This window comes from Piliocolobus tephrosceles, chromosome 20 (assembly GCF_002776525.5).
Source record: "Piliocolobus tephrosceles isolate RC106 chromosome 20, ASM277652v3, whole genome shotgun sequence".
Classification (NCBI taxonomy): Eukaryota; Metazoa; Chordata; class Mammalia; order Primates; family Cercopithecidae; genus Piliocolobus; species Piliocolobus tephrosceles.
This window is the reverse complement of record NC_045453.1, coordinates 43,636,805-43,657,026: the sequence shown is the minus strand read 5'-3', so window position 1 is coordinate 43,657,026 and position 20,222 is coordinate 43,636,805. Positions and strand designations below refer to the sequence as shown.

The 20,222-nt window shown below is 41.2% G+C and overlaps 1 protein-coding gene across 1 annotated transcript in view; it reads right to left on the bottom strand.

Moving 5' to 3' along the window:
• Positions 1–20,222, bottom strand: part of DZANK1 (double zinc ribbon and ankyrin repeat domains 1) — an 88,984-nt gene that overhangs the window by 38,471 nt on the left and 30,291 nt on the right. Inside the window, exons 8-9 of the mRNA XM_023217785.2 lie at positions 11,369–11,482; positions 4,773–4,865 (exon numbers count right to left, since the gene is read on the bottom strand). Coding sequence (XP_023073553.1) covers positions 4,773–4,865; positions 11,369–11,482 — 207 coding nt within the window. The remainder of the gene's footprint in view (positions 1–4,772; positions 4,866–11,368; positions 11,483–20,222) is intronic.

The window sequence follows — 20,222 nt, the reverse complement described above, 5'->3', positions numbered from 1 at the left end:
AACACCACTTACTGAAGAGACTATCCTTCTCCCATTGTGTGTTCTTGGCACCTTAGTTGAAAAATCAATTGATGGTAGCTACATGAATTTATTTCTGGGCTCTCTATTCTGGTCCATTGGTCTACATGTCTGTTTTGATTACTATATGCTAAACATCTCCAATCTGAAAATCTAAAATCTAAAATACTCCTAAACCCAAACTGACCTATGTGATGGGTCACAGTTGAAATGCAGTCAAAACTTTGTTTCATGCACAATATTATTTAAAATATTATAGAAAATTATCTTCAGGCCATTTGTATAATGTGTATAAGAAACAAAGAATTTCATGTTTAGACTTGGGTCCCATCAACAAGATATCTCATTATAGATACACAAATATTTCAAAGTCCAGAAAACCTAAAATCCAAATACTTCTGGTCCCAGCCATTTCAGATAAGAGATACTCAGCCTGTATAGCTTTATAGTAGCTCAGGAAGTGTGAGATCTCTGGTTTTGTTCTTTTTTTTTTCTTTTTTCCCCTCAAAATTGCTTTGGCTATTCAGGGTCTTTTGTGGTTCCAAACAAATTTTAAGATTTTTTTCTATTTCTGTGAAAAATGTCAGCAAAATTTTGATAGAGATTGCATTCAATCTGTAAATCTCTTTAGGTAGTATGGACATTTTAACAATATTAATTCATCCAGTCCATGAACATGGGATATCTTTCCATTTACAGTCACGCACCACATAATGACATTTTGGTCAACGAAAAACTGCACATATGACAGCGGGCCCCATCACATTTTATAGAAGCCAAAAACCTCTAACACCTTGTGATTTGTATTACAATTGCCTAGAGTATTGAGTAAAGTTTGCAACCTAGGAGCAATAGGGTATATCAGATAGCCTACGTATGCAGTAGGCTACACCATCTAGGCTTGTGAAATACTGTACATGCCACGATGTTCACACAACAATGAAACAACTTAACAATGCATTTCTCAGAATGTTTCCCTGTCATTAAGTGATGCATGACTGTATTTGTGTCTTCTTCAATTCCCTCCATCAATGTTTTTTAGTTTTTAATATACAAGTCTTTCACCTCCTATAGTTGGAGCTTTCCAATACCCCTTTTTCATTATTTGCTAGAAAAACTAGACAAAAATAAGCAAATATATGTAATATCTGTGCAACACTCCACATTGATTTGATATTTATAGAATACTCCACTCACACATTCTTTTCAAATGCACCTGGTATGTTTTCCAAGTTAGATGCTGGGCCATAAAATAAACCTCATTAATTTAAAATAACTGAAATTATACAGACTGTGCTCTCTGACCATTAATGGAATTAAATTTGACCTCAATAAGAGTAAGATAAACAAGAGAAAGCTCATATGTTTTGGAATTAAATAAATAAGTCATAGGTCAAAAAAGAAATCATTGATAAATGAGAAAACATTTTAAACTGAATTATAATGAAAATACATAGGGATGCTGCTAAATAAGTTCTTAGAAATTTATAGTTTGTGCTAGAAAATAAGAAAAATTTGAAATTAATAATTTGAGTTCTCACCTTAAAAATTAGAAAAAGAAAATCAGATTAAACCCAAAGAAAAAATAATAAAATAATAAAGAGCAAAATTTTTTAAAAAATAGGATTCAAAAAACTAGAGCAAATGAATGAACCAGAAGCTAGTTCTTTGAAAAGATCAATAAAATTTACAAGCCAGACAGAGAGAGAGGGAATAATAAAGAAAGAACACACATATTATAAGTATCAGGCATGAAAGAGGGAAATAATATCACTACAGATCCTACATACATTAAAATGGTAAAAAGGGAATATCATGATTAAAATGATTGGTGATACCAGCCAGGCGCCGGCTGGGCACCTGTAATCCCAGCACTTTGGGAGGCCGAGGTGGGCAGATCGCCTGAGGTCAGGAGTTTGAAACCAGCCTGGCCAATATGGTGAAACCCCATCTCTACTAAAAATACAACAAAAAAGTTAGCCAGGCATGGTGGCAGGCGCCTGTAGTCCCAGCTTCTTGGGAGGCTGAGGCAGGAGAATGGCTTGAACCCGGAAGGTGGAGGTTGCAGTAACCCAAGATTGTGCCACTGCACTCCAGCCTGGGCAACAGTAAGACTCTGTCTCAACAATGACAAAAAAAAAGAAAGGGAGGGAGGGAGGAAGGAAGGAATGAAGGAGAAAAAATAGAAGACAGGTGATAGTAAGTGTTGGAGATGATGTAGAGAAACTGGAACCTTTATATATTGCTAGTAGAAACACAAGTGATATGCCAGCTATATATGAAGGTATACCACTTGTGTTCCTACCAGCAATATATGAAGGATCCAGTTTCATATAGGGCAGTACCTTATAAAATTAAACATGCGCTTAAATAGGACCCAGCAATCCTACTCCTAGGTATTTACCTAAGGAAAATGAAAACTAGGCCCACACAGAGATTTGCATGTAATGCAGCATTATTCATAATGTGCCAGCACTGGAAACAGCATGAGTACCTGTGGATAAATCAACCAGTATATCCATACTGAGGAATACTACTCAACAATCAAAATGAAAAAAAAATTAATACATGCAACAACATGAACGAACCTCAAAAACATTCTGTTAAGTGAAGGAAATGAAGTACTCACAAAAAACTACATACTTCCATAAAAGACAAAATCATAGTGTCAAAACAGATCTGTATTTTTTGGGTCTGGTGACCACGGAAGTGGCTCAACTAGAAAGAAGAATGAGAAAACTTTTTAGGGTAAATGAAACTTAAATATCTTCATTGTGGTGGTGGTTAAAATGGCTATATATAATTACCAAAATCAATCAAACTGTACAATTAAAATAGGTGAATTTTATTGCATATACATTATACCTCAATAAAGCTGGAAACAAAAGAAGTTCCTTCAAATCAACTACTCTTAGACTGTCTGTGATTAGACGACATTAAAAGGTATCTTGTCAGAGGGCACAGTGACTCAAGCCTGTAATTCCCAGCACTTTGCGGGGCCGAGGTGGGTGGATCACGAGGTCACGTGTTTGAGACCAGCCTGGCCAACATGGTGAAACCCCGTCTCTACTAAAAATACAAAAATTAGCCAGGCGTGGTGGCATGCACCTGTAATCCCAGCTACTCAGGAGGCTGCGGCAGGAGAATCACTTGAACCCAGGAGGCAGACGTTGCAGTGAGCTGAGACTGCACCACTGCACTCCAGCCTGGGTGACAGAGCGAGACTCCATCTCAAAAGAAAAAAAAGGTATCTTGTCCAAGTCCACTGTTATAGGTCAAATTCTGTCTGCCCAGAAAAAGATAAGTTGAAGTCCTAACTCCCAGTACCTCAAAATGAGACCTTACTTGGAAAAAGGTCTGTACAGAAGTAATCAAGTTAAAATATGGTCATTAGGGTATGCCCTAATCCAGTGTGACTGGTGTCCTTATGAAAAAGGGAAACCTGGACACAGTGGCATACACACACAGGCAGACACAGAGGGAGAGCTCCACGGGATGGCAAAGGCAGAGACTGGAGTGCTGCATCTAGAAGCCAAGGGAAGCTTGAGCATATCAGAATCTGGGGGAGGAGATGGAACAGTTCGTTCCCCAGAACCTTCAGAAGGAGTGTGGCCCTGCAACACCTTGACTTTAGACTTCTAGCCTCCAGAGCTGTAAGACAATAGATTTCTGTCGTTGTTAGCCACCTAGTTGATGGTGCTTAGGAAACTAGTACACACCCGTTTGATACTAATCAGGCAGACCAGGGGTCCCCAATCCCCGGGCCATGGACCTGTATGGATCCATGGCTTGTTAGGAACTGGGCTGCAGAGCAGGAGGTGAGTGCTCCACCTCCTATCAGATCAGCGGCAGCATTCGATTCTCACAGGAGCGTGAACCCAAATGTGAACCGTGCACGTGACTGATCTAGGTTATGAGAATCTAACTCATGACTGATGATCTGAGGAGGAGCAGTTTCATACTGAATCCATCCCCCAACCAGGTCCATGGAAAGACTGTCTTCTACAAAACCAGTCCCTGATGCCAAAAAGGTTGGGGACCGCTGCTGTAGACCAACTAACCACATTGTCCAGTTTCATGAGGAATCTCTCTGAGATGAGAACAAACCCTACAAACAATCAAAAACATACACAGCAACCCAGAAGAAGCAAGTTTTTTCTTCTAAGTTGGCTAGTAAATGCCAGCTTCTTCCTGGCACAAAGCAAGAGTCACCTGGAAGTAATTTTAATTTTCATCAGAAACATTTTATAAACATAAAATAGATCATCACTGTATTTAAAGTGCATATACTCCTATTCCTTCACTCCAGCATTCAAAATAGGCTGGCAGGAAACTCAAGAAATAGGTGGCTACAATGTTCTCTATTTCAAAAAGCAGTGTGCGTAGAGAGTCTACGAAGACAATGGACTATGGGGTGTTGGAAGGTGGAGGGGATGACAAAGACATACTTGTCTGTAATGAAATGTGAATGAGTTCACTTCCCCACAGGCTAATGCCAGCCTCCCATGCAAAGTTATTAAACAAAATCATACAAAATTATTGATTTCACTCAATCCTCTTGAAGTTAAGACTTTGAAAATAATTTTGTGTTGATATAAAGTTCTCCCCACATATGGAAATCTTGCTTTCAGTTTACCATGAGAAGCTTTTTTGGTCTCTCTCCCCAACCCCCTTGGCAGATTCTGTTTCTCTATTATCATTAACATTGACATAGTAGCCACTAAATATAGGATTGGCACATGCAATCAACCTACCTCTTGTGATGAAGGCAGGGCCCCCTCACAGGTGACACAGTATCTCAGGTGAGCAGGATTTCCTGTGCCACAGGCCCGGCAAATTACCTTCTCCTTAACAACAAAAAATAAGAAATACATGTTCCTCTGAGCAAACAACTGTGCAAAGAAATCATCAAGCAGTCTTTTCTGTCAGTCATTGACCTGCAGGCCCTATTATTGCACCCAGGCCCTGAATATTGGATTGGTTTAGGAGTTACTGTAAATAGTGTCAGACAAATATCTGTAGGGTTTTTTTTTTTTTTTTTTTTGCTTTCTTTCATTTGTTTTTGTAGAGATGGGATCTGACTGTATTGCCCAGTCTGGCGTCCAGCTCCTGGCCTCAAGTGATCTTCCCACTTCAGCCCCCTAAAGTGCTGGAATTACAGGTGTGAACCACCATGCCCAGCCTGAATATAGTTTTAAAAGAAATAAAACCACAAACAAACAAACACACTGAAAAGAGTATTCATTTGGTCTTCAAAAGGTAAGCTGGAAATTCTGCACTGGTTATGTGTAAGGTTGGGTGTGTGTGTGTGTGTGTATGTTTCTCTAGTGTGAAAACTGTGACACTGAATAGATGTTCCATTTCATGGCTTCAACAGTAAACAGAAAGACCCTAGACCAGCAAGGGATTCATCTGTGCATTTATAAGTAATCTGGTTCTTGGACTGAGGTTTACCCTCTGGGACTTCATGTTAAATATGAATTTAGGTTTGCTCTGTAGTTTTTACTTAGAGATGGAAGAAGTGAAAAGACTGCCAAAGAAAGAGAGTGATAAGTACGACTTCCTTTTTTTTTTTTTTTTTTGAGACAGAGTCTCACTCTGTCGCCCAGGCTGGTGAGCAGTGGCATAATCTCAGCTCACTGCAACCTCTACCTCCCAGGTTCAAGTGATTCTTCTGCCTCAGCCTCCCGAGTAGCTGGGACTACAGGTGTGTGCCACCACGCCTGGCTAATTTTTGTATTTTTAGTAGAGACGAGGTTTCACCATATTGGTCAGGCTGTTCTCGAACTCCTGACCTCGTGATCTGCCCACCTCAGCCTCCCAAAGCGCTGGGATTACAGGCGTGAGCCACCGTGCCTGGCCGTAAGTACAGCTTTCTAAGACAGGACCTTGGGGTTAAGTTGCAACGCAGAGAAGAACAAAAGACAAAGAAATGATGGTAAAAATAGTCTACAGCTCAGCTCTCAGAGGTTTTCTAACACGTTACTGACCACTCTATTCTCTCAGGATACAATCTTTTTCCATTGTCAATGACCAGTGGTGCTCAAGTGTTCCTTTCTAGTCCAGCACTGTGGTCCCTAGGTGTCCCCAAACTAGTATATCCAACAGTGTGTTCAGAAGCTGGCACAGGTAAAGTGGATGATCAAGAAAAAGAAAGCTCAACTCCATGGGTTTTATTTCCAATACCACCAGGTAGCTCTATTGAGTCCCAGCCTTTCAAAGTCTGGTTAACTCCATGTTAGTGGAAGATTCCAAAGTTTTCCTAGGAACTGAGCCAACGCACCACAGATCTAAACGACTCCTAAAGGGCAGAGGCCAACTGACTGCTATTTGAAATGGCAGAGAATCACAGTCTTGCTCTCAATGGTTCCTGACACTCCCTGGGGGCCAACATTCTTCAAAGTTACTTAAAGTCGCCACAGCATAATCAGCAATTGGCCAGCATTTATCTATGAGATTTAGTGCTGTGACTTTCCTGAAGATGTTGTCTCAGAAAAGATCTGATGAAACCCATTGAGAAATGAGACAAATTTCCTGTCTCCATGTTAAAAAACACTGAGATCAAATAAAAGTAATCTTGCTGTGTGCTGCAGAAAATACTTCCTCTAGGAAGAGAAAACTGGAGAACAACTAAAACTGCTTACTTCTCAAGTCCAACAGCTTCCTTCAAGACCTCACCTTGCAGGGCTCATAATCCAAAACTGCTTCTCATAACTTGGCCCAGTGCATACTCTGCCCAATCCCCGCCCTGCCTTGCAAAACTCTGTTTTTTTAAATTTTAATTAATAAACTTTAAACTTTATTTTTAGAGCAGTTTAATGTTCACAGCAAAATTGAGTGGAAATTACAGAAGATTCTCGTATACCCTGTCCCATCCCAGAGACACGGTCTCCCCCACACTATGGACATCCCATACCCAAGTGGTACATTTGTCACAATCAATGAACATCATTGACACATCATTATCACCCACAGCCCATGGTTTACATTAGGGTCCAGCACTAACTCCCTTTAAATACCTTGTCCTGCCTTCCCTCTTCTGAGATACTACTACGAACTTGTCTAAGTGATGGTCTACCTTACTGCATCAGGTCTTTTTAAACATAGTTTACTTGGTTGATGGGTTTTTCTATGTGTTGGGTTTTTGTTGTTGTTGTTGTTGTTTTTTATTTTTGTGGAGACTTTTGACACCGTACCATGGCTCACTTCTTTCTAGAGCAGTGACCACGACCCACAGTTAGAAATCATTTTATATCACAATCCACTACACTCATAAATTCACAGATGTCTGTGGAGGTGATTTGGAATTGAGGCCACCATCAGATGGCCTTAATGGAGATGGCAAACACCTATGATGAGAACTTTTAAAAAGTCAATATCCTCATTTGCCATTTCATCCACAGACTTTGCAACATACTGTCTAGTTGAAGGATTCTAAGCTATTTAATAGAGCCACTTAGTCACTGGAATAAAACTTTTCCTTTTAAAGTAGTTGGAAGAGGAGAAAAATTTTCAGACTCCCAAGTGGTAAGCTTTAATTGATACAATTAAAAAGGAAGAATATTGAAAACAAACTAGTAGGTCATTGCAAACCTAATCTCAAAACTGACTACGCTAAAGTTCTGCTTGATGTGGAGCTGTGGTTACACTGGCCTTAACCCCAAATCACAGTGTGAGAGGCTGGCACTCACTGAAGGCACCTGTGCCTCAGGCACGGGAATCATCAGATCTTTTCAGGATGATCCCAGACCTAAGCCTCACAAATTCTAAGAACCACAAACATGACTGAAGTCCTGGAGGTACATTGCATGTTGCTCATAAAATCCCAAAGGAAACTGTAGTAGCTCTTCTTGATAAATGCCTTGAGTTAACATCTTCTGGTGAACAGGGATGCTAAAATTAGCCTCAACTTTAGAAAACGGCCCATGGAGGCCAGGTGCGGTGGCTCATGCCTGTAATCCCAGAACCTTGGGAGGCCAAGGTGGGAGGATCATGTGAGCCCAGGAGTTCCAGACCAGCCTGGGCAACAAGGCGAAACCCCATCTCTACAAAAAATAGAAAAATTAGCCTGGCGTGGTGGCATATGCCTGTGGTCCCAGCTACTTGGGGGCCTGAGGTAAGAGGATCACTTGATCCCAGGAGGTCAGGCCGCAACGAGCCATGATCATGCCACTGCACTCCAGCCTAGACGACAGAGTGAGACCTTGTCTCAAAAAAAATTAATAATAAAAATAAAAAAATAAAATGGCCAATAGATGCATTTGTTAAGTGAAATAAATAAGTTGCGAGGAAAAGTATATAACATGATTTCATTTTGTTTAAGAAACCAAACCAAACCAAATCTAAATGTATACATAAACATGTTTCTGTGAATCTAGAAAAATACATAAAAGGACACTACGCTGCTAACGCTGGTTATTTCAGAGAAATAGAAATGGAGGTAGAGTGAAGAAATTATACACTTTTTGGTGTATCTTTGGATTATTTGTTACCAAAAATTAGGTATTAATTATTTTAAAGAAGTAAGTTGTAAAATCCTCTCTTATTCTGAAATAGGTGTCTTTGCCAGAGGTCAAATACAGAAACTTCTGCTACTGTATGTTCTAATCCTGGCAGAAAAAAAAAAAAATCTGATAGAGCAAAATTCTTCAGCATTGACAGTGCCTTAAATGCACACAAGACAAGACTGCAACTGCCATGGAATCTGTCTTCATCATAGAAGGAAGAGCGCCGATCGTGTTTTTGTGCTCAGTGGAGTGAGCTAGAGAAAGGGGACGGGAGCTGTCAATGGCATGCTGCCGCCTGCCGGGAGGTAAGGCTTGCTGGCTTCCCTGAGCAGTTCACATGAGTATTCCCACTAACTTCAGAGGTGGCTGTCTGGGTGAGAATGTTATCTCAAAACCTGTCACCTTTATGACATCTGGGAGAGGCACTGGAATGAAGATTGTCAGGCCGGGGTTTCCAAACAGATGTCCTTCTGAGAGTAGACGCAGTAATAGTGATTGGCGTAAAAAGTCACACACTTCTCTCCAGGATCAGAGGTTACAGTGATGAAAGTCTCTCTACAAATCAAGTCTGGTTAAAACCTGTCCCCACTTTCAACCTTCAGGGCCCACAAGGAGAAATCTGAGCTACCAAGTCTGGTAGAGGAGGTGCCATCTCCCATAACCCACAGCACCCCAGCATTGTTGCAGCCCAGCAAAACCAAACTCCTTGCAAAGTTTTGAGGCACATTTTCTAAATCTCATCTTTGAATTTATTATTGATTTCCTCATTATATGTTCTAACTTTGGCCCACCTATGGAGTAGAAATAAGTTATAAAATTATTCCTATTATAACTTATTATAGGTTATAAAAATCTCTCTGCAAGAAAGAGGCCGTTCCTGGATTTAATGTTACCTATCACTGCAGAAGTCCTGTGTTTATTCTCAGTATAGGATTTACAACAAATTGAAGGGAAAAATTACTTACATGTACCTTTGTGCCTCTCCGCCTTCCCATAAAATGGGAAGAACTCTAGATTTCAAATACTGAAGATGATATTATATATATTGAGTTTGGGTCACAACTAACACTTACCCCTATTCTTCCTGTTCTGAATAGTCCAAAGAGTTTGCAGTGATATTCTCTTCAAACATCCCAAATAAATGTATTAATAAGAATAGATTCGCTGTGATTGACAGAACACCCAAAATAACACAGGCTTAAATAAACAAGAGAAAAATAGATTTCTCTCTCCCATATATAAGAAGTCTGGAGACAGACTTCTAGGGCTGTGTAGTGGCTTCCTGCAGCATCTTAAAGCATCTTAAGATTGAAAATAGTCATTGAACAAAAAGATTGGTAAATTTTCCTCTACCTGACTTTGGCCTGGCCAGTTTTTCAAAAATCTCATTTCTGAAGGCTCACACAGTCTTGGACACTTGTGAACTCTTCATGCTAAAGGGAGCCTGAAGGTGGAAGAAAAAGTGGACTTATCTTTTCTCTGAATACATTTTGCCCATATACAACCCACAGGCCATTTTAGGACTGTGATGGCCTGTACATAACGCCATGCATTTCCTCTTTGCTAAAAATTCTTGGTTTTTTAATCCCCCAAATTCCCTCTATTAAATCTATTTTATCCTCTAGTGACCTTTACTTGGGATTAAAGAGGAGGTAAATGGGACTGTAAATTGAAGGATGGAGAAAAGGTTTAGTTGTATGTTTAATGATTACATGAAAAAATTTTTCACAGTATGATATCATTTTTCTAGCAAAGTTTTTTGGATGTAAGTGATGATACATAACTTTTTCTTCCACGTGACTAGTTCTAGTCATTCTTTTTCTCCATAATAAGAACCTATAATCAAATAAAGCAAACAAAAGTCTGAAGTCACTTTAAGGACAAAATTATAAATCAATACTAATTGCAATGTTGGAGTTTAAATATATGAAGTAGCTGGGTGCGGTGGCTCACGCCTATAATCCCAGTACTTTGGGAGGCCTAGGCGGGCGGATCACAAGGTCAGGAGATCGAGACCATCCTGGCTAACACGGTGAAACCCTGTCTCTACTAAAAATACAAAAAATTAGCCAGGCGCAGTGGTGGGCGCCTGTGGTCCCAGCTACTCAGGAGGCTGAGGCAGGAGAATGGCGTGGGCCCAGGAGGCGGAGCTTGCAGTGAGCTGAGATCGCGCCACTGCACTCCAGCCTGGGCGACAGAGCAAGACTCCGTCTCAAAATAAATAAATAAATAAATAAATAAAAATAAATAAATATATGAAGTAAAAAATTGTCTACATTAGCTGTAGTGCAATTTGCCCTCCAAATCCTTATTCAGGGAATACAATCCTACATATCTCTCTTAACATTATAGATCCTATTGACAAGTTAAACTCCTGGACAGCATACTTCACCAAAAATGAGAATGGATTTTGTTCATGTATATTAGCTTATCAATTGTTACCCCATCCTGGCGGGCACGGTGGCTCATACCTATAATCCAGCACTTTGGGAGGCTGAGGTGGGCGGATCACCTGAAGTCAGGAGTTTGAGACCAGCCTGGCCAAGATGAAGAAACCCCGTGTCTACTAAAAATATAAAAATTAGCCAGGTGTGGTGGTGCATGCCTATAATCCCAGGTACTCGGGAGGCTAAGGCAGGAGAATCACTTGAACTGAGGAGGCAGAGGTTGCAGTGAGCTGAGATCATGCTACTGCACTCCAGCCTGGGTGACAGAGCAAGACTCTGTCTCAAAAAAAAAAAAAAAAAATTGTTACCCCATCCCACCAGCTGAAAAAGGACATACACCTGTTCAAACATTACTATGCATTTCATTCACGTTTTTACAGAATCACACTTCATTACCTTCAAGTGGAGGCTTGCCTGTGGCTGCAGCTGTAGAGCAAGAGGGGCCTCACACACCACGCAGATGGGAGTGTTCATGGGCACCAAGCTTCTGCATTCTGCACATAAGCCCATCTGCACAAGGAAAAGGTCCGGTTTATCTTGCATGTAAAAACTGAAGGTATGAATAGATCTTAGAATGTAAGGTTTGTCTACGGCCATACCACCCTGAACATTCCCAATCTCATCTGATCTCAAAACCTAGGCAGGTCAGCCTTGGTTAGTACCTGGTGGAAGAATGTAAAGTTTGATTTGCTTTTGTAAAACAATTTTTAAATAATTACCTTTATGATGGATATGCCAATTACTCTGATTTGACCACTACACATGATTTGTATCAAATAACACTATGTACCCCATAAATATGTACAATTATTATGTGTCGATTAAAAAGTAAATAATAGAAAGTAAAATAACAATAATTACATTTCTTATTATTTTATTCCTATTAAGAGTAAAAACATGTTCAGTGTAGAAAAGAGAGATGTTAAAAAAAAAGAAAAATATCCATAGGAAATTAATTTGTAGCATGATGGAATAAGTCTATAAATACTCTTCCCCAAAAGGAATCACAGGCCGGGCGCAGTGGCTCACACCTGTAATCCCAACACTTTGTGAGGCCGAGGAGGGTGGATCATCTGAGGTCAGGAGTTCGAGACCAGCCTGGCCAACACAGTGAAACCCCAGCTCTACTAAAAATACAAAAAGTAGCCAGGCGTAGTGGTGGGCGCCTATAATCCCAGCTACTTGGGAAGCTGAGGCAAGAGAATCTCTTGAAGCCAGGAGGCAGAGGTTGCAGTGAGCCGAGATCACGTCACTGCACTCCAGCCTGGGTGACAAGAGTGAGGCTCCTGCTCAAAAAAAAAAAAAAAAAAAAAACACAAAGCAATCACACAGTCAGACAATGCTGTCAAAAAGCAACCACTTCAGCACCCTGAAAGTCATTGAAAGGCACATAACAAACTGAGAAGTTCCTGAAAATGAACTGCAGAAAAGAACACTAAGCTCTGGGTGGTTGTTGCCTGGACTGCCACCCTACCCCCAACTCTGTCAGTGTGGTAGCTCCACCAGGGCACGGCAGGCTGTGAAAACCAGGAGTTTTGTGGCTGCTGATGGGCAGGGATCACTACTTGATTTGGAGCACTGTTAAGGTGACGATTTTGGTGGCAAGCAAACAAGGAAGACGAGTGGTGCCCTAGTCTGAGACAATGAGCCTGTTTGGGGTAATCAATGCACTGACTGGCAAACTGGCCAAGGATTTAACATGGAGTTCCAGGATGTAATTCAATGATAGGGGCTTGATAGCTCTCCATATGCACATAAGCAGTATAAACCAGAGTAGGCCCAAGCCACCCGCACAGCCCTGGCTGATGGGAACTGCACATAGAGAACTGCAAGAGAGCTCAGCATAGAGTAAAAGCTGGGGCTGGAAAACAGCCTTAAGTTTGAATGTTACCCATCCAGCACACAGATCCATCAGCAGGGAGTGGAGGCCTTCCTGGATGGAGCTGCCTGTGCACAATCTCTGGCCAATTGAACACGAAGATATCTGACCCAAAGGCAACATCAGGCTTAAATATAAGAGAAAGAAAAAGCTGCTGCTCTACTACTTCACGCACAATCTCTGGTCAATTGAACACTAAGATATGCTGACCCAAAGGTAACATCAGGCTTAACTATAAGAGAAAGAAAAAAGCTGCAGCTCTACTATTTACAATAGCAAAGTCTTGGAGCCAACCCAAATGCCCATCAATGATACACTGGATAAAGAAAATGTGGCACATATGCACCATGGAATACTATGCAGCCATAAAAAAAGAATGAGTTCATGTCCATTGCAGGGCATGGATGAAGCTGGAAGCCATCATTCTCAGCAAACTAACACAGGAACAGAAAACCAAACACTGCATGTTTTCACTCATAAGTGGGAGCTGAACAATGAGAACACATGGACACAGAGAGGGGAACATCACACACTGGGGTCTGTCGGGGGTGGGGGGCAAGAGGAGGAAGAGCATTAGGACAAATATCTAATGCATATGGGGCTTAAAACCTAGACAATGGGTTGATAGGTGCAGCAAACCACCATGGCACATGTATACCTATGTAACAAACCTGCAGGTTCTGTACATGTATCCCATTGAAAAAAAAAAAAAAGCTGTTGCTCTGTCTATGGAGTAGCCATTCTTTTGTTTCTTTACTTCTCTAATTAAGAAACAAACAAATGGCCAGGCGTGGTGGCTCAAGCCTGTAATCCCAGCACTTTGGGAGGCCCAGAAGGGCGGATCACGAGGTCAGGAGATCGAGACCATCCTGGCTAACACGGTGAAACCCCATCTCTACTAAAAAAAAAATACAAAAAACTAGCCGGGCAAGGTGGCGGGCACTTGTAGTCCCAGCTACTCGGGAGGCTGAGGCAGGAGAATGGCATAAACCTGGGAGGCAGAGCTTGCAGTGAGCTGAGATCCGGCCACTGCACTCCAGCCAGGGCCACAAAGCGAGACTCCGTCTCAAAAAAAGAAAAAAAAAAGAAAGAAACAAACAAACAAACAAAAAGCATGACACTAGTGGCCATGCATTGCAGGGGAGACAGACATTAAAGATTTAATCCAAGTAAACAAAACAGCAACCCTCGGGGAAAAAAGTCAGAATCCAGAGTTGCTAGAATATACTACCTGAAGTAGTCAAGAAAAAAATTATGAGACATGCAAAAAATAAAGTGACTTACACTCAGGGGAAAAATAGTCAATAGTCCACAGAAATTATCTCTGAGTGCCTTTAGATGCTGGATTTAGTAGACAAAGATTTCAAAACAGCTATTTTTTAAAAATCTTCAAAGAACTAAAGGAAACTGCACTTGATAAAAATTAAAGTATGATGACAATGATCTGACTGGTAGGGAAGCTCAATAGAGAGACAGAAATTATTATTTTTTTTTTAAAAAAGAATTAAGTCAAAGCCTGGGGTTGAAAAGTAAAATAACTGAAATTTTAAAAATTGCCAGAGGGACTCAACAGCAGATTGGAAAACAGAAGAAAGAATCAGTGAACTTGAACAAACAGCTCAACAGAAATTATCTAATCTGAAGAACAGAGAAAAAAGACTGAAGAAAATAAGCAGAACATCAAAAACCTATGGGGCAAAATCAAGCACAGCAACATAGGTATAAGGGAGAGAGAGAAAGGAACAGAAAAAGAATGGAATAAACAATGGCCAATATTTCCCACATTGGAGGAAAACCAATACTCAGCTGATCCAATAAGCTCAATCAATCCCAAGAAAGACAAACACAAAGAGACCCACACCTAAACACATTATAATCAGACTGTTGAAGGTCAAAGACAGAGAAAATACTGAAAGTAGCAAGAGAAAAAAACTATGCATCAAAAACAATGGCGGGCACAAGGCAGTAGAATGACAAATTCAAAGGGCTGAAAGAGAAAATAATTGCTAAACCAGAATTACATCTGTAGCAAACCATCCTTCAAAAATGAAGGCAAAATAAACATTCTGACGTACGCAAAGACAGAGAGAAACGGCTAGCAGAGAGAAATGGCTAGCAGAGAGAAACAGCTAGCAGAGAGAAACGGCTAGCAGACATGCCTTACAAGAAAAGCTGAAGGAAGTTCTTCAGGCTGAAAGGAAATGACACAAGATGATCACTTGAGTTCCCAGGAAGAAGTGAGGAGACCAGATACAATAAATATGAGGGCAGATATAAATGACTCCATACACCTTTTATCTCATCTTCTTTAAATGACATAAGATTATGTAACATTGCATTTTTCAGTTCATAACAAATATAGATGCAATATTTATGGTTATTACATAAAAGATAAAGAAAGGAAGAGGATACTTAAGCAATGTTAAGAAAGAAAGGGGCCAGGCGCGATGGCTCACACTTGTAATCCCAGCACTTTCGGAGGCTGAGGCAGGCGGATCACTTGAGGTCAGGAGTTTAAGACCAGCGTGGCCAATATGGCGAAACCCCATCTCTATGAAAAATACAAAAAGTAGCTGGGCATAGTGGCGCACACCTGTAATCCCAGCAACTCAGGAGGCTGAGATAGGAGAATCACTTGAACCCAGGAGGCAGAGGTTGCAGTGAACCGAGATTGTGCCACTGCACTCACTCCAGCCTAGATGACAGAGGGAGACTCTGTCTCAAAAGAAAAGAAAAGAATAAGAAAGAAAGGAAGAAAGGGGAAAGGAGTGAAATTTCTATATTTTAGTAGAATTGAGTTAAATTATTCTAAACTGGACTGTGATACACCCCATCTTCCATGATGTGGTTATTATGTATTACATGCCTATATCAAACATCTCATGTACCCATAAATATATACACCGACTATGTATCCACAAAAAGTAAAAATCAAAATTAAATAAAATAGAATGTGATAAACTGAGGTCCATATTGTAATTTGTAGAGCTTAAGATAACTTTAAAAATAATTAAAAAGTCAACAGAAGCATTAAAATGGTACACTAAAAGCAACACAAAAGAAATAACACAAAAGGTCGGGCATGGTGGCTCATGCCTGTAATCCCAGCACTTTGGGAGGCCGAAGCAGGTGGATCATGAGGTCAGGAGATTGAGACCATCCTGGCTAACACAGTGAAACCCCGTCTCTACTGAAAATACAAAAAAATTGGCTGGGCGTGGTGGCTGGTGCTTCTAGTCCCAGCTACTCGGGAGGCTGAGGCAGGAGAATGGCATGAACCTGGGAGGCGGAGCTTGCAGTGAGCTGAGATCATGCCACTGCACTCCAGCCTGGGCGACAGAGCAAGACTCCGTCTCAAAAGAAAAAAAAAAGAAAGAAAGAAATAACACAAAAGAAAGTAGTAAAGGAGGGAAAAGGGAACAAAAAAGACATGATACAAAAAGCAAAATGGCATATGTAAATTTAACCACATGAGTAATGATATTAAATAGAAATTGACTAAACATCACATTCAAAAGGCAAGGTTACTCAGAATGCATAAAAAAGCAAGGCCCAGTTACATGCTGTCTACTAGAAACACACCTTAAATTCAAAGACACAAATAGATCGAAAGTAAAAGTATAGAAAAGGCTTTACAATGCAAATAGTAACCATAAAAGAGTTAGAGTAGCTACATAAATATCAGAGAATAAAGGACTTTAAGACAAGAAACATTAGCATAGACAAAGAGAGACATTTCTTGATGATAAGAAGGTCAATAGTCAGGAAGATAGAGCAATTGTAAGTGTATATGAATGTATTAGTCTGTTCAGGCTGCAGTAACAAAATACCATAAAGTGGGTGGCTTGTAAACAACAGAAATTTATTTATCAGAGTTTTGGAGGCTGAGAAGTCCAAGATCAAGGTGCCAGCAAATTCAGTATCAGGTGAGGGCTTGCCCTCTGCTTCATAGATGGTGCCTTCTAGCTGTGTCTTCACAAGGTGGAAGGCAAACAAGCTCCTTTGGGCCTCTCTTATGAGGGCACTAATCCCATTCATAAGGCGTTCATCATCACGACCTAATTACCTCCCAAAAACCCAACCTTCTAACACCATCACCCTGGGGGTCAGGATTTCAACATATGAATTTTGGGCAAGGCACAAAGATTCAATCCATAGTATGGACATAACAACAAACCCCCAAAATACACGAAGCAAAAACTACAAGTCAGAGTTGAGGTTAAGACTCCATCTATCACCTGAGAACCTAAAGTCCGAGCTTTACTGGGGGACCACAGTGGTGTTTTGAATCTCCAAGAATTAGCATGAATTTAGAGCCAATATCTAGAAATCCCTCAAAGATCTGGGCATTTCTTTTTCCCCAATGCACAGTCACTCAATTGAAAGCAACAAGTCCCCTTGGAGAAATGTTCAAGGAAGACTTATGATATGTACTTGCAAAGCTCCAGGGTCCTTCCCTAAGGAGACCCAGTCTCCCCTTCAATCAAGAGACTGAATTTATGAACTGACTTATGTCTGGAAATTGGGTGAGAAACTTGGTTGCTCCAATGCAGTGGCTCAAGTCAGTTTTTAGCTACATGACCTAGCATTTTTCAATTATATAGACCAGGCGATACACTAGGAGGCTGCCCATCTATCATTCCTAGGAATACCATGTCAGATTCCTCTTGTGGAAACATAATTGCTATCCTTGTCTTTGGCAGTTAAGTGCTGCCACTTGACTTCTGCCACTCTGGGATCTCACTAGCTCCAGTGAGATCAGGGAGCCCATCCAAATAGCAGCATCCCCCATGATCATATCTGGCCTACGAAGGAAAGCAGCCACAGAACTTTTTAAGGAGGCAGCTGCTCCTCTCACTAATGTATTCCTTGATATCTTAGTGATGGAAGTGTCTTCTGGGCCTTCTTGTGAAACGTAGCTAAGAGTCAGGGATGCAGGACACATGTATCAACCCCACTCCAACTTTCCTATTTGCCTAAGTCTCTGTATTCCCTGCTCCACATGATGCTGGGTGTTAAGGACTAAACTGTGCCCCCCAGAATTCATTATATTGAAGCCCCAGCTCCCAATGTGATTGTATTTGGAGATAGGTCCTTTAAGGAGGTAATTAAGGTTAAATGAGGTCATTACAGTGGGACTTTGATCCAATATGACTGATGTCTTTATGAGAAGAGGAAGAGACACCAGGGATGTGTGCCCAGAGGAAAGGCCAAGTAAGGACACATCAGGAAGGCAGCTGTCTGAAAGCGGAGGAGAGAGGCCTTACCAGAAACCAAACCTGCTGGCACCTTGATCTTAAACTTCCAGCCTGCAGAACCGTGAGAAAATAAATTTCTGTTCTTTAAGCCACACAGTCTGTGGGGTTTTGCTGTGGCAACCTTAGCAAACTAATATACCTGGGAAAATTCTGGTATCCCAATCTCCTTAAACACAGGCCACTACTGAGGTCAAGCTTTAGGCAGTCAACCAGGCAAGCTGTTAGAGCCACCGCAGCTGCATTACCTAACACATTAAACCCAGAATCTCTATAAGGTATGCACAATGAATTTATACCAATTTCAAGTCATATTGTCTTCATTTAAAATCTAGTCCCACACTTATTCCCTAAGACTCTGCCACTATATATTAGTACAATCTTCCTCTTCTTTGTGTGTGTAAGTTATTTCCTCCTGGATCACAGTGTGCACCTGTCCTCCTGTAGCATGCTGGGTTGGGTCCCTAGAATGCAACAGGTGGTTGTGATGGGTTTAAACCACCCACAACCACCTGTGAGGAGAATAAACATCCCCTTTCAAGCCATCTGCCCAGGTGAGGTTATCACAAACATTTCAAGCAAATGAAGGCTGGTATCCTCAGACAGAAGGGCATCCTCAGACATAAGGGCAAACTACATCCATTAGCCAAGAGGCACAGAGTGACAAGGGTACCAGACTGTCAGTTTCATCTGGGTCCCACCTGCCATCTCTGAGCTTCAGGATCCCATCCTTTCCCAATTAATGGCCTAACTTTCACATAAGAAATCTGGTGATCATGTGAATTTAACAGACGTTATAAGTCCCCAACATATACAATCTAGTTTTTGTTTGATTTTCATCAATATAACCCCAGAGCTACAAGAAATATATTATTTTGGGCTGTCATAGGAGTTCTCTCATTCCTGCACCATGACTTAATGGTCCTGAGCTTGTCGTTTTCTTTCTGGAAAGCTCCCATGGAGTCAGGAGAATACATCCTCCGCCACAGTTTTTGTAGTCATTGTCACCGCCATAGAGTCAAGTGAAGCAGCTACTTGGCCACTCAAGACACTTGCTTCAGTTGGCACTTCATCACAATCAGCCACAGGTGACAGCCTGATTAACTGTGATGCCCCCGCATGCTATGGATCACCAGTGTCCCATTTCCCATTGGCAAGGAGCTCGGCACTGTTCCCAGGCAAAGGACAAGATCAAACCACTTCCAAAATCCCATTTGCAGGTTTATTTCCTGGGACCAATCCTGGTACCAATTCTGTATCAGAGTCCAATCAGGAGATAGAAACCACAAGTAATTTGAACAGGAAAAATTCATATAATTTTTAACTGGTAGCCAGGGATTAAATACTAATGGGTAAAGCAGATTCTACATATACAGAAATTCCAAACATAGGAAGGATCCCCTACCTCTGTGGCTGAGACAGACAGCCTAAGGAGGAACAAATTTGGAAGAGGCACTTACTTTGCCCCATACCCAAGGCCGAAATCAGACTTCATTGAATTGAGTGTGGTTGTCACCCACTGGATGGCAGAAAAGTTCACTGAGGTGACACAGATCAGAGCCCAGAGGGAAAGAGCTGTCCGCTGGGATCCAGTGAAACTCATTAGGAACTCCCCATCCAGGGAACTGGCAGAACATGTTGGGAAGTCAGATACAGAGATGCTGCTGGAACTTGCTGGAAAGTTGCTACTTGGATGCCCCAGAGACTATCTGGGAAGCTGGTTGGGGTGCCAGTGGAACTCACTGAGAAGCGTCCACCGGACAACACTGAAATTCACAGGGTTCAGCATGTCCTACAGGTTAGCTCACATCGCAAGGGCAAAGAGAGGGGAAAGCACACACCTCTGCATCTTTACTGAGACTCTCTGAGAGTCTTGGGTCTAAGTAGGATCCTGCCCCTTTGAATCCTAGAAGTGCAGCTCAGAGCAGGATACAGTAAGTACTCAATAAATGGTTGTTAGTTTAAATTACAAAGCTGTTATACATTATAGCCTATTGTTGCACTAATAGAAATATAATTGGGGGGACAATCTAGGTGTTTTAAAGTTTATAATGTTAAACATTTATAATCACCGATAACCTTTCCTCCCTGTAAAAATGAAGTTAGTTGTGAAAAT